The 27151-nt window shown below is 35.1% G+C and overlaps 7 protein-coding genes and 1 long non-coding RNA gene across 17 annotated transcripts; 4 read left to right on the top strand and 4 right to left on the bottom strand.

Annotated features, from left to right (window-relative positions):
* The first annotated feature begins 285 nt into the window (after positions 1–285).
* Positions 286–3545, top strand: LOC147923004 (uncharacterized). The gene is made up of 5 exons (XM_087497863.1): positions 286–480; positions 564–713; positions 1892–1950; positions 2492–3341; positions 3429–3545. Exons 1-5 carry the CDS (start codon positions 286–288, stop codon positions 3543–3545), a joined length of 1371 nt encoding a protein of 456 aa, XP_087353989.1.
* A 958-nt stretch (positions 3546–4503) lies between these two features.
* LOC147923003 (uncharacterized) lies at positions 4504–5587 on the top strand. Its single transcript, XM_087497862.1, has 3 exons — positions 4504–4598; positions 4697–4777; positions 4861–5587. Exons 1-3 carry the CDS (start codon positions 4504–4506, stop codon positions 5585–5587), a joined length of 903 nt encoding a protein of 300 aa, XP_087353988.1.
* Positions 5588–11880: 6293 nt separating this feature from the next.
* Positions 11881–13515, top strand: LOC147923002 (uncharacterized). Its single transcript, XR_015588911.1, has 3 exons — positions 11881–12003; positions 12105–12186; positions 13195–13515. It is a non-coding gene; the product is annotated as an uncharacterized LOC147923002 (long non-coding RNA).
* A 358-nt stretch (positions 13516–13873) lies between these two features.
* Positions 13874–17529, top strand: LOC104761495 (uncharacterized). Of its 9 annotated transcripts, none has more exons than XM_087499257.1 (13): positions 13919–14450; positions 14724–14813; positions 14960–15055; positions 15226–15329; positions 15423–15562; positions 15654–15746; positions 15843–15965; positions 16052–16140; positions 16243–16348; positions 16432–16529; positions 16639–16905; positions 16996–17079; positions 17165–17529. In XM_087499257.1, exons 5-13 carry the CDS (start codon positions 15460–15462, stop codon positions 17174–17176), a joined length of 975 nt encoding a protein of 324 aa, XP_087355383.1. In that variant the 5' UTR covers positions 13919–14450; positions 14724–14813; positions 14960–15055; positions 15226–15329; positions 15423–15459; the 3' UTR covers positions 17177–17529. The 9 variants fall into 9 exon arrangements, with proteins under 9 accessions (XP_087355380.1, XP_019095936.2, XP_087355383.1 ...); XM_087499255.1 differs by having other exon boundaries at positions 13929–14450; positions 17162–17529; XM_087499256.1 differs by having other exon boundaries at positions 13962–14450; positions 14734–14813; positions 17162–17529.
* A 296-nt stretch (positions 17530–17825) lies between these two features.
* Positions 17826–19367, bottom strand: LOC104763460 (thiamine thiazole synthase, chloroplastic). The gene is made up of 3 exons (XM_087499262.1): positions 18907–19367; positions 18292–18780; positions 17826–18199 (listed from the first exon to the last, which is right to left on the bottom strand). Exons 1-3 carry the CDS (start codon positions 19306–19308, stop codon positions 18038–18040), a joined length of 1053 nt encoding a protein of 350 aa, XP_087355388.1. The 5' UTR covers positions 19309–19367; the 3' UTR covers positions 17826–18037.
* Positions 19368–20448: 1081 nt separating this feature from the next.
* Positions 20449–22569, bottom strand: LOC104761494 (protein translation factor SUI1 homolog 1). The gene is made up of 5 exons (XM_010484582.3): positions 22273–22569; positions 21556–21637; positions 21099–21304; positions 20838–20891; positions 20449–20736 (listed from the first exon to the last, which is right to left on the bottom strand). The coding sequence occupies exons 2-5, from the start codon at positions 21590–21592 to the stop codon at positions 20692–20694; spliced, it is 342 nt and encodes a 113-aa protein (XP_010482884.1). The 5' UTR covers positions 21593–21637; positions 22273–22569; the 3' UTR covers positions 20449–20691.
* A 47-nt stretch (positions 22570–22616) lies between these two features.
* On the bottom strand, positions 22617–24744 carry LOC104761493 (uncharacterized). Of its 2 annotated transcripts, none has more exons than XM_010484581.3 (6): positions 24588–24744; positions 24093–24182; positions 23750–23847; positions 23428–23527; positions 23054–23236; positions 22617–22927 (listed from the first exon to the last, which is right to left on the bottom strand). In XM_010484581.3, the coding sequence occupies exons 2-6, from the start codon at positions 24147–24149 to the stop codon at positions 22805–22807; spliced, it is 561 nt and encodes a 186-aa protein (XP_010482883.1). In that variant the 5' UTR covers positions 24150–24182; positions 24588–24744; the 3' UTR covers positions 22617–22804. The 2 variants fall into 2 exon arrangements, with proteins under 2 accessions (XP_010482883.1, XP_087355379.1); XM_087499253.1 differs by having other exon boundaries at positions 24369–24706.
* Positions 24745–25452: 708 nt separating this feature from the next.
* On the bottom strand, positions 25453–27139 carry LOC104761491 (uncharacterized). The gene is given in 6 exon segments (XM_087499251.1): positions 25453–25904; positions 26003–26054; positions 26057–26069; positions 26159–26257; positions 26339–26460; positions 26871–27139. Coding segments are annotated over 5 exon segments (513 nt in total). The 5' UTR covers positions 26396–26460; positions 26871–27139; the 3' UTR covers positions 25453–25612.
* Between the last annotated feature and the right edge of the window lie 12 nt (positions 27140–27151).

Raw genomic sequence — 27151 nt, 5'->3', positions numbered from 1 at the left:
TAGCTGAACCTAACCAGATAATTTAAAGATATATATACTTCTTTCTGTAGGTCAAACCTAGTTTCTTACGTGATATCTTTCTCTCTCCAAAATTTCTCTCTAAAAAATTTCCGAAATTGTGTTCTCGGAAATTCAGATTCTCAGACTTCTCTTTTCGAATCTCAAGAACATCTCAGATAAGTATTTCTTGGTTTATCGTTGGCGATTTGCTTTTGTGACGTTGTAGCTATTTTTGTTCGTAAATATATATGTTCTCATCGTTTTTTGTTCATTTTGCACACAGATATGGGGTTACACAGCTACACTCAGCCATTTTCTAGTTCTTTGCAAGTATGGAGTGAAGGTCCACCAGAAGTAAACTTTCTTGGCCTAACAGTTGGAATTCCTGACAAATGTTTCTGCGGAAGGGAAACCGTTATGAAATGTTCCACCACAGCCGACAATCCTGGAAGAATTTTCATTGGATGCAATAACCATGAGGTTGTTAGATTGTCTGGTGGTTTATTTGTTGTTATTATTTGAGTATATAATATTCTCATGGTTTATTTATTTCTATTGTATAGGATGGAGAGGACCATATTATGAATTGGTGGGATGAGGCTATTATGCAAGAACTTCAGGCAATGAGAGGTGGACTTGCTGACCAAAGGGATTCTATTACAGCCATCCTGGAAAATGAGGAAATGCTATGGGTTCAGCAGGAGCTAGACAAGGTGAAAGACCAGATGAAAGAATTACGTCTGTCAGTTCGTCGTGTAAGGGGGTGCTCGAGAATGTCTTAATCGCCGGTATAATATTCATCGTGGTATTAATCTCTTTGGTTTCGTAGATCTTTCAATTAAGTTCTAAAATATGTGAACCTTTCTTCATCGTGTCTGTTTGTTTGAATGGCATATTTATGTCTGTAATATGTGAACTTGCTTCAGTTTTTGTAATAGTTTGGTGACTTCGTTGATTTCAATTGAGTTGATAACTGTTTACATATTGTCAGAAAATTAAGATTATGAAGTCTACTCCTTAATCTGTGTAAAGAAGTCAGGCTTTGAAGTCTGCATATTGGTTTTCCTCGAGGCGACGGTTTGCCTTACTAATTAATTATATGTAACTGTTCATTGCAACCGCTTCGTCTCGTATATATAACCCAAATAGTGGGTCTTGCGATTATTTTAATACTGCAACCAAAAAAGTATCCATCATCTCTCATCTCTTTTCTCTTAAAAAATAGTACTTCATCCTAAGACAGAGAATTTGGTGAGTGTTCACGGACCGTATCAACGAAGTGATATTGATCTTTCAGTTTCATTGGAACGGTCAATATAAATCATCACAGCCCCGAGGAATTGGAGACTGTTCACGGATTGGGTAATAATAGAAACTTTCTCTATATCACTTCGTTTTAAATATAATTATAAGTGTAGAATTTTAACATTCACGGTTGGGTAATTATTAGAAAATTTCTATTGAACTTCATCGAAGTTAACGATGTATTAATTTTGTTGATTAGATAGATTTGGAAAGAAACGGGTTCATCACAGTTAAGTGAACATATATCTTAGAAACGGGTTCATCGAAGTCTACGATGTATTAATTTGGTTGATTAGATAGATTTGCAGTTTAAAGTATATTTCAGTTTCCCAGGAAGAAGTCTCCTTGAGAAGTCTACTAGATCGTACATGTATTAATTTGGTTGATTAGATAAATTTTCAGGTTAAAGTATGTTTCAGTTTCCCAGGAAGAAAACTCCTTGAGAAGTCTACTAGATCGTACATGTATTAATTTGGTTGATTAGATAGATTTCCAGGTTAAAGTATGTTTCAGTTTCCCAGGAAGAAGTCTCCTTGAGAAGTCTACTAGATCGTACATGTATTAATTTGATTTGATGGGCTTGCAGACGGTTCAGTTTCCCGTGGAGAAGTCTGCCAGAGAAGTCGTAAACATAATCATTACAAGGTATAAATTGATTTGACGTTAGTTGGCGGTAATTGGTTTACCGATAAACAGGATCTAGTTTTAAACGGATTCTTTATAATTTTCCGATACTATTTCGAGTAAAACGGTTTTGGTTTTATAAAATCGGGATTATTATAATTATGATAATTTTATACAACCTAAAAACTTAGATAACAATATTGTTATCTCTAACTCCGTCTTCATTTTCTTGTCAACTTTCCTCTTCCATTTATCTATTTCGATTATCATTAACAGTTGATTTTCCCATTACTTTTGTGTTAAACTTGAATCACTATCTTTCAGATTGTTTTTTTGACTTCCTACGCTTAACGTTTTTGTACTAGATCTCGCCGAACTCTGTGTTATCCAACCCCGCCGCTTCATCTTAACATCTTCGCCGCCGTTTCATATTCGATTAAATTGAAGGTTAACTTCTTTCAAATCGATTGTAGACTTCCTTTTCAATTCAAGACTAATCGTTTTTGTCTTCTTATATCTCAATCCCCCGCCAAACATAATCTTATTTTGCCTTATTTTGCAGAATGGAGGAGGCGAACAATCTAAAATTTCCTCGGAGGTTTTTCACGAAAGGAGAGGAGCCGTTGCCGTGTAAAAGCATCAGATATTACAGCAGCGATACGAAGCTGTTTGATGAACTGTATGAAGCTCTCGCAGAAGATGAATGGGAGGAGATTCGAGAGTCTCGACTGGGTGTCTTCTTACAGTTCAACCGTCTCAAATTCGAATGGGCTTCCAGACTGGTTCACTATATGCTCAGCTTTCAGCTAGTCTGTAACAAAAAGTACGAGATATGGAGTCTGGTTGGGTCTAACCCATTAAGATTTTCTTTAAATGAGTTTGAAGCCATCACTGGACTTAACTATGAAGATGTCGAGTCCTTGGAGCAACCACATATTGATGTTACATACGAGATGGAAGATTTTTGGGAGAAGCTTGGAGTCAGTTTAGACATCGGTCCGAGTATTTATCAACTCGTCGCAGCATGTAAGAACGCTGCCGAGTGGGATAGAGTTGATCGTATTAGGTTGGGTTATCTAGCCATCTATGCTAGGTTTATAGAAGCTAGAAAATCCTCAATGCCCACCCGTCTAAATATGGCTAGGCTAGTTATGGATTTAGATGCATTTAAAGATTATCCATGGGGAAGGGTTGCTTTCAAGAACCTCATCCATTTTGTGAAGAAGGTGGATACTAACAAGAGTTACCAATTAGACGGATTTGTCGAACCTCTGCAGATTTGGGTATATGAATCTATGCCGGATTTTGGTAAGGAATATGGCGATCCGTTGCCTAATAAACCTACTCCACCGTTGCTTGCTTACCGCGGTTCCCGCGGTAGAAAATATGTCAAAGAGGGCATTCTAAGACATGTACGCATAACAGTATATTTACTATATTATATTTGTTTGATGTTGCTGTTGGATTTGAACAGTTATACTGTTTTATATCAATTGTAGACTCGTTTCAACCACTTCAAGACCATTGGTGGCATGAGTACCCCTGTTTGGGAAGATGATGAAGCATATGAAAATATTGCTAACATTATGAAAGCATTGACTGGGGATTTTGGTTGATGGAAGTGGGGGAGAGGCTTGTAGGAGACAAACGGTATTTATGCGTCCAACAATTCGAAGATGAAGGTGGAGGATAAGGGTGAGAAGAAGAGAGCCGATACATTTGATGAACCAAGTGGGAAGAGGCAATGTCCAGATACTTCAACTGCCTGGGATATCAATATCTTGGAATCCATTAAAGATGAGATCGACATCTGGGGAGCAGCTCTGGTTTATGAGATGAAAAAGGGATTCAGAAGTTGCGATTTGAGGTTTGACATGCTGAATAAGAAGGTGGAAAGCCTGGCTTCGGATTTTTCCAAAATGAAGGGAAATGTAACTGGTGCATCAAATGTCGATACCAATCCAAAGGAACAGAATGCTCCTGAAGCTACTGCTGAAGAGGAAGAACCTAACACTCAATAAACCACGGATATGGTTAGTTCTGAACACATTTGAAAATTCCTACTACGATTCCTCACAAACATAATACCAGGTACAAGGCGAAGAAAAAATAGACTTATAGAGGTTGTCAACTTCTCAGACTTCTAATCAAGTGTATTTGTTAGACTTCATTATGTGAAGTCGACTTCAACTTTATGTTGCCTTTGATTTGTCAAATTCGAGACTCTTAAACATATGTCAGATATGGCAGATTTAATTTTATTTGTTTACATCAATGATCATGTAGTCTTTATATCGGAATTTGCAGAAACTGAACCCTTCTCCATCTGTGACCCGTACGGATAAGAAGGTAACAAAAGAGGGTAGCCCTGATTTATCTGACACTGATTCATACCCACCTCTATTCCTTCGCACAGAAATCCCAACAGCAGCTGACTACACTGCCAGGGCTAAGAAGCAACAACCACGGGTTGAAGCTGCTATGCTTGCGGCATAGGGCAAGGCTGAAAGGGTTAAGAGATTGGCGTCAAGTCAGCGTTCTCCATTCGTTGGTGATAACACAGCCAAAACTTTCATGGGTAGTAAGTCAAATACGTCAGCATATAATCCTTTTGTTAAAGCAGACAAGGAGAAGAAGAAGGTTTTGCTTGACTTCTTAAAGGAAGATCCGTAAGTATACTACATTTTATGTTATGTTGCAAAATTATACGTTTTGAAAATCTTGGGTCATATACGTTTCCAAACCATTCTTCATCCACATGACGTAGAGGAACAAGGTTCCAGACAAATCCCGATGTTGTCTTTGGTGGTACGAACTGCAGACAAGAACATTGTGGCTTAGAGATTCGGTAAGTCTACTTGTAAACTTCTTGTACTCATTTATGTTGACAGTCTTCAATACTATTTAACTGTGTTTTAAAATCCATGTGATTATCCAACATGTGGATGCAGGTTTGAATCTACTGAGACATCGATACACATCACATCCTGAGAGGTTTAGATCGGATAGAATTGCCTTCCTAGATGCCATGTTCACTCATATGTGGTCGACGAAGTATTTTGACTTTGAAAAATCTGAGTCGAATCCTGATGGGTCTGGTAAACTTCTGCCGGTCGGTGCCTTCAGTTACCACGCAGGTGAGTATCCACCGTATGCCCAGTCTAACAAACAGTGGGGTCTGGAAGTGGACGATTTGTACGCGCCATTAAACGTTAAATCTGAGCATTGGGTTGCCTTGTGGATATCGATTCCAATGAGACACATCGTTATCTGGGACAACATTCCCAGTTGTTCTTCCGATGATGAGCATGCGACTGCAGTTCACCCGATAGCTGTGATGGTTCTGTATGTGCTGCGGGAGTTAGCTAGTCATGACCACAAACCGATGTACCCGTACGAGAAGTTCACCCACAAGCGAATCACAACGGCAGTGTCTCTGAATAAGAAGACAGGTGACTGTGGTGTTTTCACATTAAAGTACATAGAATGTCATGCTCTCGGGCTGCCATTTCCTTCTACATTGTGCGACGCAAACATCCCATGGATAAGGGAGAAGCTAGCTTGTGACTTATTTCATGAGATTGAGTGTCGTGGACCAAATGAGTCAAATTACATCGACGATTTTGGGCTATATGATCCTCCCCCAATTCGAGACTAACTAAGAACTTATTTCTTTCTAAATTTGTATGTCTTATGTATGACTTATTAGGATAATGTTTTGTTTCTGTTGGGGGATCTTGTTATTTTGTGGGTTGGATATATTATTAATTAACTCGGATGTTGGGCGGTATCCATATATTTTTTGTGGGATCCTCCTTATTAACCTCTATATAAACGAATTACCATTCTTGTATTCGTAATTATCTATTTTCACTAAAACAGTGGTTCATCCTTATGTCCACAATTAAAGCCAAGGCTGCTACATAGTTTCAACAATGCCAGCAAAGTGTCAAATTTAGAAACTATTCCTATTAAAAATCAATTTTTATTAAAAATTTGATAAAATAATACATATTATCTGTTTAATTGTACATTTGTCTATTCCTCATTAGTTAGTTATTAAAATATTAATTATTTGTAGTCTCTGTTAAACAATAGCGTAACGCGAAAGCATACTAGACATCTTTATGAAGTTAACTTATAGACTTCGAATGAATATTGTTGTTCAATCGAAATTAGAACTTTCATTTTGGTAGTTAAATTTTTTGGTTAACTCTGATGATAGGCTGCTACCTATATTGTGGGATCTTTTTATTAATATAATGTAAAAGGATTAATGAAAATGTACTCGTAATTATCTCTTTTACTAAAACAAAGGTTCATCCTTCTGCTGTCTGACCTAATGTCGAGGCATCTACAGTGTTTCAATAAATGCCACCAAAGTGCCTTTTTACCTGCTATCCCTACGATACTCACTCTACACTGTTGTCGAAACCCGAGAAGCAACGTAAAATAATATAAAATGTGACAGATTTATAAACTTTATAGGGGAATGTGTCATTTTCAAATCTTAGTAAAAATTAATAAAATAATACAGAAAGAGATTACACCAAAAAAAAAGAGAGAGAAAGAGGAGAGAACCGAAAACGTTTCTTCTTTTTTTTTTCCTTTTTTCTTGGTCGCCTCTGTTTATTTTTACACTTGTCTGGTCCTCATTAGTTACTATTAAAATATTAATAACTTGTAGTTTTCACTAAGCAATAGCGTACAACGAAAACCAAGTAGACATATTACTGAAGTTAACTTATATATTTCTAATGGATATTGGTAAAAATGGACTTGTAGAGTTGACCAATAGAAATAGAAATATATATTCATTATTCATGTAGAAATGTAGAGTTGACAACTAGAAAAATAGAAATAGGTAGAAAATAAAAATTTTAAATACAAATAGGAGTTTGGGCGATGCAACTAATCGTTGAGACGGACATTAAGTTTGCCCCAATCAATAGGAGGAGGAACCTTACACTGTTTGACATCAGCTTCTGCAACCTCTCTCATCTCCTATAACCTCTTGTGCTCTCCCTCTAAGTCGAGAAGTTGTTGACCCAATATTTGATTCAGTTGAGATAGTTGAGCGTCGATCAGATCCACTTTATGCACAATGGCGGTGGCCTCTTCCTTCTTCTTCATGTGATCTCTCATCATACGAAGAATTGCTTTGAAGCGATCCTTCGTCTCTTCTTCAACCACGACTCTCGTCCTCTCAAACGCTACTTTCATGGCATCGATTACTTCTTCTTCCCTCTCGAAATCAGAACTGCTTCTCTTACGCTTACTGGAACTCTCTCCGGCCATAGCTCGTAACCAACTTATTATCTTGTTATCGAAGAAGGAGATGCAATAGATTGAGTAGAAATTGAGAGGATATTTATAGATCCAATGATCGAAGAAGAAGATGAAGAGATGGGAATGATACAATGAATGTAGATAAATCGAAAGGGTACAACAAATGTATAGATAGCGAAAGGGTACAACGAATTTAGAGATATCAAAAGGGTACAACGAATGTAGACTTGAAACAATAGCATACATAGAAAGCTTAATAGACATCTGAATGAAGTTAAATTAGAGATGTTGTACACATCCCAAGACACATTGCGATGACAACAATGAAACCTATCCAAGAGATAACCATGACTTGTCGGTGCATTTTTTCCCTTGCTGTCATAGCCTCACACTCAAACTGTTTCTTATCTTCCTCATATTTGTTAACCAAATGAGAGTTCACCAAACCATTAACAACTTATTTGTTCATTGCTCTTATAGATTTTTTAAGTACCTTGATTTCTTCTTTCTGCCGACGAATCTCGTCCCTCGACTCCAATAAGCTCCGCTTTTGCCATCCACTCGATGGTTCTTCGTCTGACCAACGAGAAAAGCCATGAATTGTGCACCTGAAGAAATTTCTTCCCGGATTTGCATCTGTCCATGATTTCACAAGTATCGTAGATCTACCACAGTGGTTGCAAATTGGACCAGAAATTTGTATTTGCGTATTTGTATCAGAATCTGACCCCAAAATTTGACTCATTATTCTCTATCTGATGCTATTTGATGAAGAAGAGAAGAAGTAGAATCCCTTTAAGAGAAATGATTGTCTGTAATAGATAATGTCGACTTGAACACGTGGAATATATCCGAAAATATTACAAAATACACATAAATAGTAACTTCTACTCTCCGTCTTCCAGTTGATTTCACGATGAAGGTAACTTCTACTCCCCGTCTTCAGCAACCTGAACAAGATCTAACAGTATAACTACCAAAAACAGCCACACAACATTATAAATAATCTGATTGAATTAATATTTAAATATTAATAACTTGTAGTCTCCACTAAGCAATAGCGTACAACGAAAGCCAAGTAGACATATTACTGAAGTTAACTTATATACTTCTAATGGATATTGAAAATAATGGACATGTAGAGTTGACCAATATAAATAGAAATATATATTCATTATTCATGTAGAAATGTAGAATTGACAACTAGAAAAATAGAAATAGGTAGAAAATAAAAATTTTAATACAAATAGGAGTTTGGGTGATGCAACTAATCGTCGAGACGGGCATCAAGTTTGCCCCAATCAATAGGAGGAGGCACCTTACACTGTTTGACATCAGCTTTTGCAACCTCTCTCATCTCCTCTAACCTCTTGTGCTCTGCCTCAAAGTCGACAAGTTGTTGACCCAATATTTGATTCAGTTGAGATAGTTGAGCGTCGATCAGATCCACTTAATGCACAAGGGCAGTGGCCTCTTCCTTCTTCTTCATGTGATCTCTCATCATACGAAGAATTGCTTTGAAGCGATCCTTCGTCTCTTCTTCAACCATGACCCTCATCCTCTCAAACGCTTCTTTCATGGCATCGATTACTTCCTCTTCCGACTCGAAATCGGAACTGCTTCTCTTACGCTTACTGGAACTCTCTCCGGCCATAGCTCGTGAACCAACTTATTATCTTGTTATCGAAGAAGGAGATGCAATAGATTGAGTGGATATTGACAGGTATTTGCGTCATTTACTTGAAAGAATAAGCAACAAGTTAAAATACCATAAACCCTAAACCCTAACCTCTAAACCCTAAACCCTAAACCCTAACCCCTAAACCCTAATAACCTAAGGAAAGCAAAAAGTATAAAATTTTATCATCGTCAAAATATACATAGGCAATTACATAACCGATATAACACGTACGAACTAAAAAGTCAAAAAAATTCTTTATAAATTTCCAATTAAAGACCATTTCAATTATACAGACTTTAGAGATAAATCCAACGGTTTGACTTCCTAAATAAGTCTAATTTAATAACCTAACTGCCTATGAAAACCAAAAACTTGATTTCTCCATATGTATAATACATAATCATTTCAAAAACATACAGAAGCAAGTACATACCATATGTCAAAGAGTACAGCAAGAAAATCTTTAAAATTATTCACCAACTTGTTGCAAATTGGTTTTCAAATTTTGAGGACTTCATGTTAATGTCAACATTGTATACATAGACAAGCCTCTATACAGAGACTACTTGTGACGTCTATTACTTGTGGTCTATTTTCGCAATTACAATTTATTAAAGCAGACACCTTTTGAAGTCTACTATGATTGTTGACTTTTTTTGTTGTCTTTCTTTGTTAATTTTTGGGTCAGTTATGCAACTGAAAACATAAAAAAGAGTAGACTTCTTTGAAAGTTTCAAAAAGTTAACTTCGACTACAGTCTACACTAGTTATTTTTGCAATTGACCAAACCATTGACTTTGTAGTAGACTTCTATCTAACAAGTAGACTTCGTAAATCCGTCAACTATAAAAGTTAGACTTCGTTGTGGTTAGTTTTGCAATTGACCAAGTTTGACTTTCGACAATTAGACTACCTACGAAGTCTCCGGAAATGGTGACTTTGTTTGCAGTCTGTCCTGGTCATTTTTGGAGTTGACCAATATTTTAATTTTTTCACTAGTAGACTTCTTTTCTAGTCAACTTGGTAATTTTTTATAAATAATATTATGGTCAATACTTTTATATTTTGGTCAATTGCAAAACTAACCACTATAAAAGTCTACTACCTTTTTCATACGAAGACTTCGTCTGACAGTCTGGACTAAAAAGTCAATAATTTGGTCAATTGCAAAAATACACTTTAGTAGACTGCAAAAGAAAGTATCCGTTAGAAATACTATAATGCAGTCTAAGCCATATTTTTTTGTTTTCAAATGAAATTAAGGAGACTGACATTTTAGTATACGGGTTCAAAACTCGATAAACTTTAAATTGCAAAACTAACCAAATAGTAGACTTTACATTATATTATGATGGTTCGACTAACAAATGAAGTCTAATTTCAACAAAAACACAAAGAAAATCACGAAATCTACTGGAAAATAACCTTACGGTGGTTGTTCGCAATGTCAAACACCAAGGACGTCGTCTTAAGTCACCACGGAAGAAACCCAACGCCAACTTAATCACTATCCAAGAATCATGATATATAACAAGATAAATGTTTTCTAGGATTAAAATGGATAGGAGATTGAAGAAAATGAAGTTCTCTTAGCATTGATTGTTATTTAAGCTTACAAATTCAGGTTGTTGAAGCATTTAGAGCTTCAAATTTGGTTTTTCATGGTTGTTGGAAAATTGATGGCGATGGTACAACCGTAAATAAAATAAGAATATGAGGATATGGATGTAATAAACATTTTCGCAAGAAATTCAAATAAATCAGAAATAATGGCATTTTTGTGAATACAATGAATGTACAAGGATTTAATAGAGAGAAAGTGGCAAATGTTGGAGAGAAAAAAAAAAGGGTCTAACATTGCAATTGACTCAAGTTTGTAGTCTACTAGATATTCACCCGCGGTACACCGCGATGCTATTTTTTCATAAAAATAAATAATTTGTTTTATAGATTAACTATATATAACTAATGTTTAATTTGTATTTTTTTTAAATGTACAACCTTACAAATATAGATATATTAGTTAGTATAGAAATTAGAAAGTATTTTGTTTGAGGTTTATTGTTTTATATTATTGTATAAGTGTATAACATACAATTAAATAAGTAGTGATTTATAGAAGGAATATACTGTGTGTTTTTTTTTTTTGATTTACAGATAGTAATATTTTTATTATTTTAAATTGTTTATGTACAGGATAATTTTGTATTGTAGTTTTGTATGTTTTATATATAAAGAATCAATTAACTTTAATATATATAGTTTTGTTGTGAAATGCAAATAAAAGTTGTTAACAGTTATTTGTTGGAATTGACATGAATTCCACATTGTTTTTCTTTTAATAACCAAAGGTTATTAAAATGGACCCAAGATGTGTGTACATAATTTGTTTAGAAAATATTTCTATGGAAAAAATATTATTTTGTAAAATTGAAAACTTAATATTAATTAAATTTATTATAAAATTAATATTTAATGTTAAAGGTAGTGGTTCCTATTGTTTTGGAAATTTTATTAGGATGAGAAATCTTGTTTCCAAAAATTGAATTTAATATTAATAAATTAAATGAAAAATAAATTAATAATTAATGCTAATGGCATGCTTGTAAATAGGTTACAACTCTAGGATTTATTTGCTAAATGTCTCCAAAAATGTATATATAGATTTTTGCAAGTGTCCCTATATATATATGCTTTGACAGTTCATTTTTAATATGAATTTTCTTTACAAAACACTATTCTAGTTTATTGGTGTTACAACATTTTAATGATTCAATACAATTTTTTTTAGATATACTTTAAGTAATATCAATTAATATTAATAGATAATTTAAAGTTATACATAACAGAGCTCAATAAATAAGATAATTTTATTTTATTATTTATAAAAATAATATCTGAACTAATTAATTAATATTCTAAGATCAAATATTATATATATTTCAAATATAATATATTTTTCTCAAAGGACCAAAAATAGTATTTCAAATCTAAACAATATAAAATATTATCTTGTGACCAAAAAAAAACTGTGAATCAATAACAAAAAAAAGCATATGAGAAACAGATCTATTTATCTAGCAATTTTCAATTAGAGAGAGAGGGTCTCTCATTTGAGAAACAACATATCTATTTATCTAGCAATTTTCAATTAATATATGTTTTTAGTTTTAGTTTATTTTTAAGACGTCTTTCTTATTGACAGATAGGACTTGAGACTCCAATAGAAGTGCTTTAAAAGCCACAACGTGAGAAATCTAAGTACGAGATACAAACTAAATACATAGGTCTGAATTTTTTCTAAAGAGAATTGTTAGACTGTTTTTTGTTTTGTTTTTTCTTATGGGAGGAACAAGGAAATATTGTTGCTTCACATAAACGTTTGCTAATACAGGGTGTTTTACATAATTTGTGTAAAATTTACAAATCCTATATTATCCAATATTAGATTTTAAAAAGTCTATTAAAATCCACTGTTATTAAACAGATGATTTAATCTACTGTTATTCAAAATAATTTATGCATTTGGATTTTAATAAGTTTTAAGGATTTATGAGGATTTTAGAGGATTTGAGAAGATTTGTTTAGTTAAAAATACAGAAATCTAAATCTCATGGTTTTAGGTGGCATTTGAAAGAATTATACCATAAATCATATCAATTTCCATAAAATTTATCAAAACTCCAAATTTATTAAATCTCATAAAATTTTCCAAAACTATGGTTTCAATACACCTCCTAAGTTTTTGTGTATGATGTTAACATTAGTTTAGAGTTTAGACTAGAAATCATTAGTAAATAATACTACAATAGCTAAGCTATTTCAACAGTCTTCCTTATGTTTATCTTTCATCTTTGGATTGCTGCTAACTATTACCGCCTCACCGGCTTTCTGTTTTCTTAGCCTGCCATATAAATAATCGTTTTCAATTATGATGATACATATATGACATGCTTTCTACTATAAACAATATTGAATTTTGTATATTTAATATACGATTCTCAATTTTGGAAAGCATTTTAAACCTAACATGGCATGTTTAAGATACGCATATATATTGGATATACGTGTTTAAGATAAACATTTAAACCTTAGTTTTTTTTTTGGGTCCTAAAAGGTCAATATCCTTTTACTCGCTCAATAATTTACCATTTCTTTATATTCAATTAGCTAATTGTATCAACGTTTTCCATTTTTGTTTTGGTCATCAAAGTTTTCCATTAACTGTTTTGGAAGCTAATAATTAACTTATATAAGACCTCTTCTTCTTGATTGAATATACTCTATTTTTTCAGCTTTCAATACAAACAAAGATTATAATCGAGAAGAATGGAGGGCCTGTCGCTACTGGTGTTAATAGCCTACTTTTCCGGTTTTGCAGTTTTTATAGGCTTCGCCATCGTAGTGTTTTACGCGTATTTTACAAGAGACAAATAATGATCTTTCATAGTCGGTGATTATACGTCAATTCGACTATGTCTATCTAAGATATACTTTTTATTGTTTTCTAATAAACATAATGTAATCTATGTCGGTTTCTGTTTTTCTTTCTCATCAATAACATAGTTTGTTCCATTACTTTATTTATAAATAATAATCGTTTTTTTGGCCTTTAAGTTTTTATATAGCATTACACAGTAGTATAACTTTGTCGTTTGGCTCAAACGATGAGTGGTTTGAATAAACAAACCTCTATAACGACTGATGCCGAAGCCAGAATCTGTTGAACACGTCAAAAACAAGGACCAAATCAAATCGACGAAAAAACTAAGATGTGGTTTATGTGATCTGATCAGTTCAGTTTTCTAAACCTTCTTTTCTAGGGTTTTGTAGAATTAACCAAGGTATAACCAAACCAAGATTAACATTCACACAATATCGTTAAGAACGGTCATGGGTTTGGGCCATTAACACCCCACCGTACGTCAACAAACTCATCGCTATCTCTCTCTTGAAAACTCGTTTACTAAAAACGGGAGATAGAGATAATTAAAAAAGACAGATCAGCGAGCTTTGTTTGACCTCTCTTAATTAATCACCATCAAAAAAAAATCATAGCTTTCTCCATAAACCACACAATTTTTTAAAAAATATGTAAAACGAAACCTAGTTGATGATTAGATTAGATTAGATTAGTAGTAAAAAAAAACAATTGCAAAACCAAAAAAGAAAAGTTCTTGTCTTTGTTGATCTTTTCTTTTTAATCCGATTCCAAAACTGGACCCTCCTCTTAAGATCTCTCTATTTGTTTTTTTCTTTCTTCTCCAAAATCGATAAAGAACTTAAAAGAAAGAATTGATCTTTTGAGAGGGTGCCAGTTTTTTGCTTCTTTTGTTGTTCATCTTCTCCAATCTTTGTTTGTAGTAGAAAAAAAAAACCCATTCTTTTGTTTACTTTCTCTATCCTTTTCGTTTGATTATCCCGGGAAAGTTTGCATTTTTAACTGAAAAAATTGACATAAATGTGGGGAGCTTTCGCAGAACCAGCAGATTCTTATTACCAGATTCGTCCTGAGTGCACTGATGTCCCCAATACCAAATTCAAGATCAAAGTATGTTCCTTTTTCTCTGTCCAGCATTTGTATTCGTTCTCTGTTTCATCTATGAGATTGTTTCATTCTCTTCCCTTGTTATTCGCATCCAATGAACTTCTCAGGTAAATTGTAGCATTGGGTTGTTATCTATTATATGAGAGCATTTACTAGTTTTTGTTTTTTTTAAGGCTTGGGGAAGCTAATGACATGTTTATGTCTTTTGATGCTGACTAAATTGATTAGGGATTATTGATCTTTTTAGATTTGATATTCTTATGGGTTGTCTTTTAGACAAATGCAGATTCCTCCTTTTGGAATTGGGCCGTTGTTCTGATGTGATTAAAACAAGAGAAGAAAGCAGTACTAGTTACGGTTTAACGAGTTGGGTTACATCAATGCTATGACTTGCTTTAGAGTTCATGTTTAAAGTTTCACATATCTAACACTGATGAGGTTTTAGAGAATGGCAGAGTCTCTCGATTAGCTGACATTACCTGTCAATTTTTTCTTAATTATGTTTTGTGCAGCCTGGTAAAACTTTGAGTGTAAGAAAATGGCAAGCTGCATTTACAACAGAAGGGTTCCTTGATATTGGCAAAACTCTAAATCGTATCCAACGAGGGGTAAGTCTCAAGACACTGTTTCCTGATTTTTGTTGTTCTGTATATGCAAAAATTACTTATATATATTCCTGATATTTAGTCCATATGTACCACGGTTTGCTCATATACGGTATCAGATTGCGTTTTCTTACCATTTCCAGTCCTGTTGTTTGCATTCTTGACTGGTCTAGGGAATCCATCCATCGATTAGAGGAGAAGTCTGGGAATTCTTACTTGGTTGTTATGATCCAAAGAGCTCATTTGAAGAAAGAGAGCAAATCAGACAACGTAGAAGGTGATTTTTCACACTCATACAAACAGTGAACTAGTTCTATCAAAATCCTATTTACCTTGAATTCTCTTGGCTGCTATATATATTTCCTTTCAGATTGCAGTATGCTTCATGGAAAGAGGAATGTAAACAAATGTTTCCTGTTATCGGAAGTGGTGGATTTATTACCGCACCTGTAATTACCAACAAGGGTGAACCCATTAACGATCCTCTTGTACTACAAGAAACAAATTTAGGTAAATTTTTTTGCTTAAAGAAATATTAGTCAGTAGATCATCAGTTCGTACTAGAAATTTTAAGCATCTTGATTGTTAAGTATTATCCCAGGTGCGAATGGTGCGGATTTCTTCAAAGAGCTTGCAAGCCGCGGACCTTTGGACAAGAAAGTTATTCAATGGTTGCTAACACTTCACCAGATAGGTCTGTTATCACATGTCTTTGGTCACAAAAAGAAAGTACTTTTGAGAGAGATGATTCAATATCATTCAGTTTACTTGCGTAAACTCTTCTTTTCAGGTCTTGATGTAAACCGCACAGATAGGACTTTGGTATTTTATGAGAAAAAGGAGAATTTGTCTAAGCTCTGGGATATTCTAGCTCTCTACGCCTGGATAGACAACGACGTTGGTTATTGCCAAGGTAAGCAGTTAAATTCAGAGAAAGAACAGGTGTCTCCTTTGTTCAAGCCCTGAAAAGTTGATCTATTTACTGTGTCTTCTGACCAGGTATGAGTGATCTTTGTTCCCCTATGATTATGCTTCTTGAAGATGAAGCTGATGCTTTTTGGTGTTTCGAACGATTGATGCGTCGATTGGTACACTCTACTTCAATGGTTTTGTGTTCATATATGTTTGTCTTTACTCTCTAGTCAGATAATGTGAAAAGGTCTTTTCTTCTTTTTTCTTGAACTTGAAAGCGAGGAAACTTTCGGGACACGGGGAGATCAGTTGGAGTCGAAGCACAGCTTACTCATTTGGCTTCAATCACTCAGATTATTGACCCTAAGCTTCACCATCACTTAGGTAACTATTAAAGCTTTTCTCACCTCACTTTTAACGTTGAGCAAGAGAGATCTTGATAGAAAATTATGGATCTTGAAATGCAGAGAAATTGGGTGGTGGTGACTATCTCTTTGCGATTCGAATGATCATGGTTCAGTTCCGAAGAGAATTCTCTTTTTGCGACTCCTTGTACCTTTGGGAGGTAACGTTTCTTGTTTTCTCTTTATAAACTATAAAACTCAGAGACATTGTTCTTTGACCACAAACTACTAAAGACTGATACTTATTTGGGGGGTTATTTCATTGATCAGATGATGTGGGCATTAGAGTATGATCCAGAAATGTATTCTCTATATGAGGAGCCTCAGTTCGAGGGAGAGAGAACTATTGAAGGTTCCTCCAAAGGTAAACCAAAGTCGATAAACCAATGCGGGAAGTACGAGAGAGAGAACATGAAGAACGGAGGGAAAAGCGCAGAAGGTCCTTTGCCTATTTCGGTTTTCTTAGTGGCTAGTGTTTTGAAAGACAAGAGTTCTAAGCTTATGACAGAAGCTCGAGGACTCGATGATGTTGTAAAGGTAAATAATGCAGAGAGATATCACCGGCTTATGATAGCAGCTTTTTTTAATCTTCCGAGCATTCCTCATCGATCCTTGTGTTTTGCACAGATCTTAAACGACATAACCGGGAACTTGGATGCAAAGAAAGCCTGTACTGGTGCAATGAAACTTCACAAGAAATATCTAAAAAAGGTTTGCTTCTACTGAGAAACTCTTATGATCTTCTTCAGCTATCTTTTATGTCTTTCTGATTGTTCTGTTTTTGTAATCGCAGCAGGCAAAGAAATAGCACTGGAGAAGATTTGTGAGTAGTAGCGTTTTTGTATGTTGTTGTTATACATATTTGAGGTAACTCACAAAATTCGGCGACAAAAAGTGACTGGTCAGAGATTTAACGATTCATTGGGTGGCAAAGCATTCTGAAGAAAAGAAACCATGGACCTTAACTTACACAACAACTTACTCGTAAAAACTGTTGATATAAATCCATGTTGTAATCTTTGTTTCCACAAAAAAAAAAAAAAAAAATTATCATCGATTCCTTTCTAAACTTATCGTTCCACTTGTATAAGCCGGATTATATATGTAAATAAGGATGGAGTATTTGAATTACAGGTCAGACATATGAATATGTTCATAAAAGAATTGTAAACTTCTTTTTTTTTCTCCTATTTTATATGGTTTTCCTCTGTTCTCTGAACATCTAAAAGTATAAACTCTTTATTCACTCATCAGCAGAGAAACTAGAGAGACATTGGACAGCTCTATCTATACATAACTACCACATAAATTTAGCCCTCAAAAGATGAATCATATGTCCTGCAATGAGAGAAGCCATTCTAAATAATCTTAAGATTTGAAACCTAGCATTCAGACATAATTTGAATAGCTACAAAACAGAACATGCCAACAACATCTAGAAAGCTGCTTGTAAGAAGGAGAAGAACGAGAACATACGCATTACGAATGAGCGGATAAGATATTTTACATAGAAGAAACACATCTCACTGAGAAGAGAAACAAAAACACCAGAGAAAGTTCAAGACATAAATAGTCAACGCTTAAACACCTAAACTCCTTTATTGCACTCCTTCAAACATACGAAGGGTCAAGGGAAATTTTCTGAAGTTAAAAAAAGAACCCTTTTGTCTTACGCATCTACGGTTTCGGCTGAATCGGCTGCGGCTAAGACCAGCTCTGGGCTTAGGTTTCCGACGAGAGTTCCATCAATAGCATTTGGTAGTCCCAAAGCCTTAAGAGCAAGCTGTCCAGCCTTTTGTCCCGAGATCATCATAGCACCAAAGGTTGGTCCCTATACATCACAACAGATTCACTCAGGACATGATATTAATTAAATGGCTATCGAATAAATAGATTGGTCCAGGAAATTGAAAAAAAACTCACCATTCTTGGTGAGCCATCGATCTCAGCAACTTCCATACCGGTAACAATCATACCAGGAACAACCTCTCTGGTCAATCTCACAATAGCGTCTTCAGCAGTGTTCATGTCCAAAGCCTTCATCCCAGGAACATGATCAATCATCCCAATGCTCCTCAACCTCTTGACACCAGTGGCTCCAAACGGACCATCATGTCCACATGAGCTAACCACAATCTTGGCCTCCATAACGTTCGGGTCCATGCAAGACTGGGAGTCGTGGTTCTGAGCTACAAGAGCCCAGTTAGTTACCACACCACCAACTCTGTTTCCTTTCACGATCAGATCCTCAGCAGCCACGGCGTTGAAGAGCTTCACGTTAGGACGAGCCAAAAGCTTGCTCATGATGGTAGATGTGAACAGAGCAGCGTGCTTAACGACAACGTAGTTGTCTTGCTCATCGTAAGCAACACCAATCTCGTCAAGGAACAAGTGAGCTGGTTTGCGAACAATCTACCATAAAACACACAATCAAATCCCAAAAGATAAAAACCCTAACCCTAAATTAAGAACAATCTAAACCTAATTCTCAACTGAAACAGAATAAGATCTGACATGCAAACTAATAAAAGATCTTACCATGGCGGAGAAAAGCTGACCGCCGAGCCAAGCACCACCACCAGGACTAACAGATTGCTCAATGATAGCAACCTGAACATTAGGGTTCTTACTGATCTCATAAGCACAAGACAAACCAGCAGATCCAGCACCAACGACGACGACGTCAGTCTCAGCGTAAGTAATCATATCAGTCATGTACCTTCTCGTCATCTCACGAGACACGATCGACTCCTTGATCGGGTCGAAAGTGAAAGCGTTCAAATCGTAACCAGCGGTGCTGGCGCGAACGGAGACAGAGCCAGATCGTGGTTTAAGACCGATGGAGATAGGAGCTGAGATGGATGAGCCATGGAAAGAGGAATCGAAAAGCCTCTGTGGCTTGGTTGAAGAAAGAGAAAGAGTTGAAGCCATGGCTGCCATGTTTTTTTGTTGTTGTTGTTGTGAGCGAGCTTTTGGTTTTAGGGTGCAGTGACGAGGATGGTGAAGTGATGAAGTGAGGGTTGGTGAGTATTTAAATTAGAACCAAGTAGAAAATATCTGGAGAGTGAGTGATGGCCACGTCAGAGATAAGGAACGAAGGGTCAGCGAAAATTTGTTCTTTATTTTTATTTTTATTTTAATTTAATTGTTTTTAATATAATTATTATTTATGATAATTTTATTTTTTTTGCATCAATGGAAAGTAACGGGCTCCTTTCTTCACGGTTCTGATTGAATGAAAAATACTTTTCTTGAATCAAACCCATATTTAGTAAACAATTAAGCATAAATCCCGGGGAACTTTGTTATATAAGGTAAGAAATATTATCAGACAATAATATATTTCCATTCTGAATTTTAGTCTTTGATTTGATGTATGAAAAGAAGAAATATATACTAACTATTTAGATACTATTGATTGCATGTTACAGTTTCAAAAAACTGATTTTGACTGAATATATCGGATTGCCCTATTGCCCTATGGAGTGGAGTGGTGCCAAAACCAAAAGATACGTGCAGTATATACATGGAGATTAAGAATCATAGATTTGATTATGTTTGTTTTGTCTAAAAAGTAAGAAAAAAAAGATTTGATTATGTTTGTTTTGTCCAAAAAGTAAGAAAAAAAAGATTTGATTTATGTTTGTATAAATGAATAATTATATTCTTTTTTTTTTTTTGTTCAACCAAAATGAATAATTATATTCAAATGCAGGTAAATGTTATACAAAAATATCTCGAAGCTTTTTGTGTGGAACCATCCATAGCCAGTTGCAGTGCCTGTGTGACCATTTGCAGCGAGTGTGTGGTGACACGAATTTCACAACAAGGTGAAATATCTTTGTACGATGGAGACGGCTTTTGGACTTTACTTGTGACAAAGACAGTTCATTTATCAACAGATTTGTGTGTTTGTGAATTATGAGAGAAGATACATCAACCTTTCAACTTTTTGTGGTCCGTAACAAAATCTGCAATTTAGTACTTTGGAAAGAATCACAATTTTCAGGTTGGTACACTTACATAATTTTTAAATTGTGAAGGAAAGAAAAACCAATAAATATGACAAGTTAGAAGAAGTTATCTTAACAATCTGATATTATTATGACATAGGTAAGAGTTGAAACAGAGTAACGCAGAGACAGGGGAAGAAGATGAATAAGTAAGGGCATAAGCCATTAAATTCGAATACCAAACAGGAAGAAGACAGATTATGATCTTCTTCTACTCGAATCAAACCCGAAATTCGCAACAAGAAATCAAAAGGAGGGAAATGATATGTTTTTTTATTATTAATAATAATATGCTTCTTCACTAGATAGCTTAGAAACCATGGATCTTTATGTTATCCTTCTTCACCAGACCAGCCTGTGATTACACAGAAACAGTGAGAGATCAGACAATCATTCTTACACGGTTTTGTATGTTTTAGCAGTAAAACAGACTCAATAGAGTTAATTGTTTTTTACCTGAACAAGGAATGTGGAGACGTTCTTACGCTGGTCACCTTGAAGCTGTATAACCTACATACCAACACAAAACAACATAAGCAAAACTTAAAAACAGAGAAGCTCAAATGTTCAGATAAGAGGCGGCCAAAGCATTTTAGGTTCGTTCAAGCAAAACAAAGATAGAGGTAACGAAGGCTTTCAACTATATTAACGACATAGATATTATATCATTCCACTTTTCACCACATGGGTCAATGAAGAATTATTGTATAACCAAACCTGTCCAAGTTCGGAATCCTGAACCACAGTGCCGTTGCAGCAAAACTCTTTCTTGAGGTCCTTAAGTATCTTGGTATAGCTGTACTCTTTCTTCAGGCCCTGGACGGTTGTCAAGCTTTTCCTACCATTTCGCTGCTGGACACGGATGTGAACGTACTCTTTTGTTCCGGCACCTGAGTCCTCAGCATTCGCATCAGCAAACGGATCTGAACCAAAACAAGAGCAAATGGAGAAAGAACACCATTAGAATCTTCAAACTAAAAATGATTCTCTGAATAACAAGTTAAAAAATATAAACAAATCTTTCAGGCAAAAACTTTTATACAGAAAATGGGCGTGCTAGATACAATTACTGTAATCAAAATCTGACAATAATTTTGTATGAACATATATAAAACAAGATGAAGAAGATCAATGACTAACAATCTCAATTTTTGGTACAGTAGATGAAACTTACCAAAGGCAGTAGGAACCTGGGAGTCAAGTTCAGACATGAAACTTAGTTGATTTGAGGGTGAAATTAACCTGGAAGCTGAGATCTGTACAAGAAGATGAAAAACATATGATACAACATGAAAACATCCAATCACAATCATTTCAGACATTAAGATAGTTAAAAAGAAATGTTTACATAGAGTTAAGAAACTGAATTGGATCACAAAAGAACAATAACCAAACATGTACTACACAAGCAAAAACTACAAACAAACCCATTTCTTCAGATTTAATAAACCTAAAAAAGAGGCCACAAAAAATTCAAATGATCATCCTCAAAAGTAGAATCACTGAACAAAACTATGACTCAATCAAAGTTAAATGTTTATATGTGTAATCGAGATCTCAATAAAGCCTGATCTAGTTCCAATTACAATCTAAATTGGTTAATAACAGTACACCGAGATATTATCAATTGAACGACCAAATACAATCATCGGTGTTGAATTGTTAAGCAAGATCAAATCTTATTACATATCAATAACAAACACAAAAGGATCTAGAACAAAATTCACAATCGAAACCCAAACAACGATGTACCCAAAAAATTGAAGACGAACTCAAATTCAATCGCAGATCGGCAAAAAGAAAAAAGAAAACGAAGCAAGGTTGAATCGGTAAATCTACGAGAGGATTGAAGATGAACAAGAAGAGACAAAAAAAAAGGGGGAAACTTTACCTGATTTGTGAAATTGGGGTTTCGAAGATCTGATGATGATGATCTGAGTTTTGAAGAAAAGGAAGAAGAAGAAAAAAAAAAGAGAAAACCCTAAATTTGGATAAAGTCTGCAACTTGTGTTTACGCCTCGACGGTGCTAAAAAGACAAGAGATATTATATTTAATAACCGATGATGTCCACGTCGGATTTACTTCTACCAATCATACGATGACATCTCACTGCTATTATTTTCATTTAATTTCGTTTTTTTTTTGTAATAGAGAAAATGAGAAATTGCAAGGACAAAGCTCTCTGATCTTACTGAATACAGAATTGATTTTTGTTACGTTTAACTCTTGTCACATAAGAAAACTAAGAAATGTAGGATTTAAGTGGTTTGTTTGTACCAAAACATCATCACACGGTATTGAGTTTCGTAGCTTATATAGTTTGCTTAAAAAGCTAAGAATGCAGAGAAAGAGAAAGATACTACAAACAACAGTAATTAAAATGTCTCTTTGTTGCAGAGGGGAGATAAGAGATTAGTTTTGTTTATTCATCATCCTTGTAAGGGTACTCCTCTGCGACTTGTTTCAGTAGTTTCACCTGCAACTCATAAGCATCATCTCCTCGAAGAACATCACGAGTCCATGTCACTTCTGTCTTCATGGAGACCTGATCATTTTGGGCAGACAACAAAAATGAACATATAAACACTCAGCACAAACATTTGTATGAGAAGCTTGAAAACGCAAGTTATGTAAAACAAAGAAGTGTAGATAAAAAAGGGAGGAGACTGACCATTTCCAAAGCTCCTCTAATGACTCCACTTAAGACATTGCAGTAGTAAAGACCTTGGCAAGTATCGGGAAGCTCCACGAAATCAACGAGCGGGTTGTCCTCCAAGATTATACTGCAGCAAGTCCCATCCGCGTCCCAGCTTGACACTGATGCAGTCACCCCTAAGAACATCTTGAAACCCACCTGTGTAATTAATAAGGTAAAGCCTGTTACTGCTTCTCAATATCATAATACCAAAGGAGATTATACTTATGCTCTAGTTTGATATATAAGGTTTATCTATAGTGTAATTTCACGCTGTTTGACGCCCAGGGAGACACTTCAAAACAGTAAAATCATGATACTAAACACGTAAGTCAGTGGAAATGGCATACCTTGGCAATCATTTCAGCAGTTTCCTTAAAGTCAACGCATCTGGAAACACCAGATTTGGCTAGAAACTCATCGATAAGTCGGATTCCAATGTTGTAGCCCCTGCAGAATAAACAGAAAGCTATTGATAAAGTTGTAAATAATCGAACACTCAACAGTATGAACAAGAAAGTCGAAAGCTTTATTCGTCTCAGCCATGGCACATAATTAGAATTATATATGAACAAAAGAACTAAAGTCATAAATGCAGCAAACATCAAACACAAGAATGAAAAATACAAACTTTCAAGGGCCAGTCTGCAGAAAGCGTAGAAGAAGAATTACATTTGATCAAGCTGTTTGTTAACTTCCTCGACTTCTTCCAGGTCAGTAAGCAACTGACGCACAATTGCACCATAGGTCAACGTGAACAACTCAGCATTCTACAAATACATCAGATTCCAAAAAAGAGATCAAACACTATCTCCATAACAAAAGATTCGGAATTGGCTTCAAGGTTTACTTCTCAAACCCTTACACAACTTACAACAACAAAGAAAAAGGATTATCCTATGAAATGAAGCATATACCAAATTCCAAATTCTATGAATCAGAGGCAAAGATAAAATCAAAAGAAACAGAGAGAAAACAAAAAAGAAAAGGAGAAAACTTTGAAATCTAAACTTACCACACGATCAATGCTAGAGAAGATCGCATCACCGGATCGAGGACCAACCGGAGCCATCTCCCAATTTCTCGAAATGGCTGACTATTTTTTCTACATTAGATCCATATAGAAAAGTAAACTTCATCAGAACAGTACAAGGATTCAACTTGATCAGATCAGAGATAAGCTATGTAGAAACAAAAGAAGCCAAAAACATTCACTCTTTAGGATTAAACTTAAGAACCAAAATGGGATTGAATAAGACCAACAAGGTTAATATCAGGTAGATCTACTAACAGAAGAGAGTGGATGGCTTATATATGGGGTTGCACTTGACCTTTGTTTCGATTGAAACAACCAACCCCCCCCCCCCCCCCCCAACAAAATTATCAATCACAAAGAAAAATAAATAAAACAAATTCGTAAATTAAAGAATGGTCGCCGCGGGATGCAGATCAATTAACGATCTAAGAAGCATCAAATTAAAAATGGGATGAGAGAAAAATCCAATCTTACCCACTGATGATGATCCCTAAGTAAAACAAAAAAAAAAAAAAAAAAAAAAAAAAAAGCTAAAGAGAAGTTTTTGGCGATGGCAGAGGCCAGAGAGAGAGAGAGAGTATTTGCTCGATCGCAAAAAAATTGTTTTCCATTGTGTATAAATATATGGGCCGAAACCCATTGGACTTTTCACACTATAGTAAAAAGAACAAGAAGGCTTTGGTTGTTTAACTATATGTCTATATTATATTGTAATTTTAACTTATTGAGCACTCTGACAGTCTGACTATTTTTTTTTTTGGTCAACAGCACTCTGACTTCTTATGTGTAATTTTTTTAACTTATTGCAATTGTTTTTTTTTTTTTTACTTTTTCAACTCTATTCGGTCGAAAAAATTACAATACCGTGTGTTGCTCATGTATGTTAACATTTTTGAAATACATTTTGTGTCTTAAGAGATGGAAGAGAGCATGAGTTCAAAATCAGTTTAAACTCTGTAAGTCATCTACTATCCTAGTGACATATTTGCTTTAGAGCATGTTTATAGGGAGATCAGTTTAGAGTGTTCTTAGAGTATAAATATTGTGAAAATAATGTAAGATCAGTAGTTAAGAACTTTTGTTAAAAAGTTAGTTATTGGAAGAACATGTTTAAGATCTTAATATTTAATAATATAATATTCTTATAGAAATTTAAGAATATTTAATAAATACATAGATTAATGTTTAATAAAAAATTTAAGAATGTTTAATACTATTTAATAATATAATGTTTATTAATATTCTTAAACTTCATGTACTTGTTCGGTTCTCATCATGGTAGAAATGTAGTATATGAAAAATGACATTCAAAAAAGAAGATAAAAAAGAGAGATATGTATTTGAGATAAAACTTTTTCTTTCACCATATTGATGTTTGACATACAGAGAAGTCTACACCAAAAAAAACCTCAACTACCATATCTCCATCAGGAGGACATTCCAAATCCTGCTACATAACCTCCGAGGTGTTTTTCCCAACCACGTAAACGTAATGCATTTCAAAAGAGCCAATTCACACTAATGTTACCAAGCCAGATCAGAAGAGGAAACTGGGCTAAAGCTACAAAGATCAAGAGGTAGTGATGCCTGCTTGAGTCATAACTCCTAGCTTCCGCAAAGAGAACAGCTAGACAAAGGCTCGTGAAAGTATAGCCTGCATATGCCACAATATCCAAGAGGGGTGCTTCTCCGCTACCCAGTGAAAGCAATGATATCTTCAGCAGCATGACTTGCAAAAACCAGCCAACCATTCCTTTCGCCAAAAGCCAATTCAGAGCTTCTGGAGAAAACCTACCAAAATTAAGATTCACCACAAGGATCAAAAGGTTGAACAAATGCAATCTAAAAGACATAAACAGGAATATATACAAAATAAATAAAGAACTTACTTCCCATAGAGTCCTAGTGACAAACCAGCAAGAACAACGTAGGTTCCAAAATTCTAGTCCAGTGTCCCTGCGGTTGCAGCAAAACTCATATATGAGAATAATCCCAAATACAAAGCAAAACAAAAAAAGCCATAATATAAAAAGGTTGAGTCTTACCCTGTGAAGGAATGCAAATAGAACAATCTTCAATTTGTTCCTCACATATTGGTCATTCACTTGAAAATAGTATTGGGGATCGGAGAAGTAACGACTTATCTGTTTATATATCAACCGGTTAAAACAAACGAAACACCCTGTATAGGAGAAAATCAAAGAGAGAGAAGAGGAGTTACTTACGTTGCTCTGCACATACTCAGAGGGGCTAGGCTGAGGAATAGCCGGATGCATTGGCATCCCAGGCTGAGGAATTCCCTAATGCATTGGCATCCCAGGCTGAGGTCCCATGTTATTATACATCTCTGGCAATTTAAACAAAACCAACACAAAGAGCTTACCGTTAGTAAACTACAAAGTCCCTTAACAAGTCCAAAACCATCAAACGTTTGCCCCAATGTAACTCAACCATGAATTTATATATTTTCTTTCTATCTATTGATCGAAATCATAACAACTTCACAGAGTTCGCTAAGCAAACCAGAGAATATACTACATTACTAATTTAGGGTTTTCCGATTTCATCCCTGACTAAACATACGCACATAATCCAGATTCCGGCCATGGGAAACGCAATTATTCGACAAGAAATCGCGAGAAAACTCCATTATTTGAACCGGACAAAATCGAAGATAAACATAAAAGGAAACACAGAAAGAAATTGTAACAAGAAAGATCAATCAGCAATTAGTAAGAAGGAAACATAAACGCAGACCTGAAAGCAACTGTGAAGGAGCTAAAAGATAGATCTATCGCTTTTTTGCTTTCTCAGGTTGATTTGATCAGTTAGTCGGCGCGAAGTTCCGGTGGACACGAGGAAACGAGGAGACGAGGAGACGAGGAGACGAGGAGATCGGTCGCCTTCGTGTTTCAATGGCCGGACAGAGGAGACGACGGTGATGGGAACACAAATCTCTCGCCGTTTCGCATTGTCGTCGTTTGCGAGAGAAAAAGAAAAGATTATGAATAAAATGAAACCAATCTTTCTTTCAGAGC

The sequence above is a fragment of the Camelina sativa genome, chromosome 18 (assembly GCF_030686135.1).
Source record: "Camelina sativa cultivar CO46 ecotype springtype chromosome 18, ASM3068613v1".
NCBI lineage: Eukaryota > Viridiplantae > Streptophyta > Magnoliopsida > Brassicales > Brassicaceae > Camelina > Camelina sativa.
Note: the sequence above shows the minus strand (reverse complement) of the source record. Positions and strands in the feature narration are given on the sequence as shown.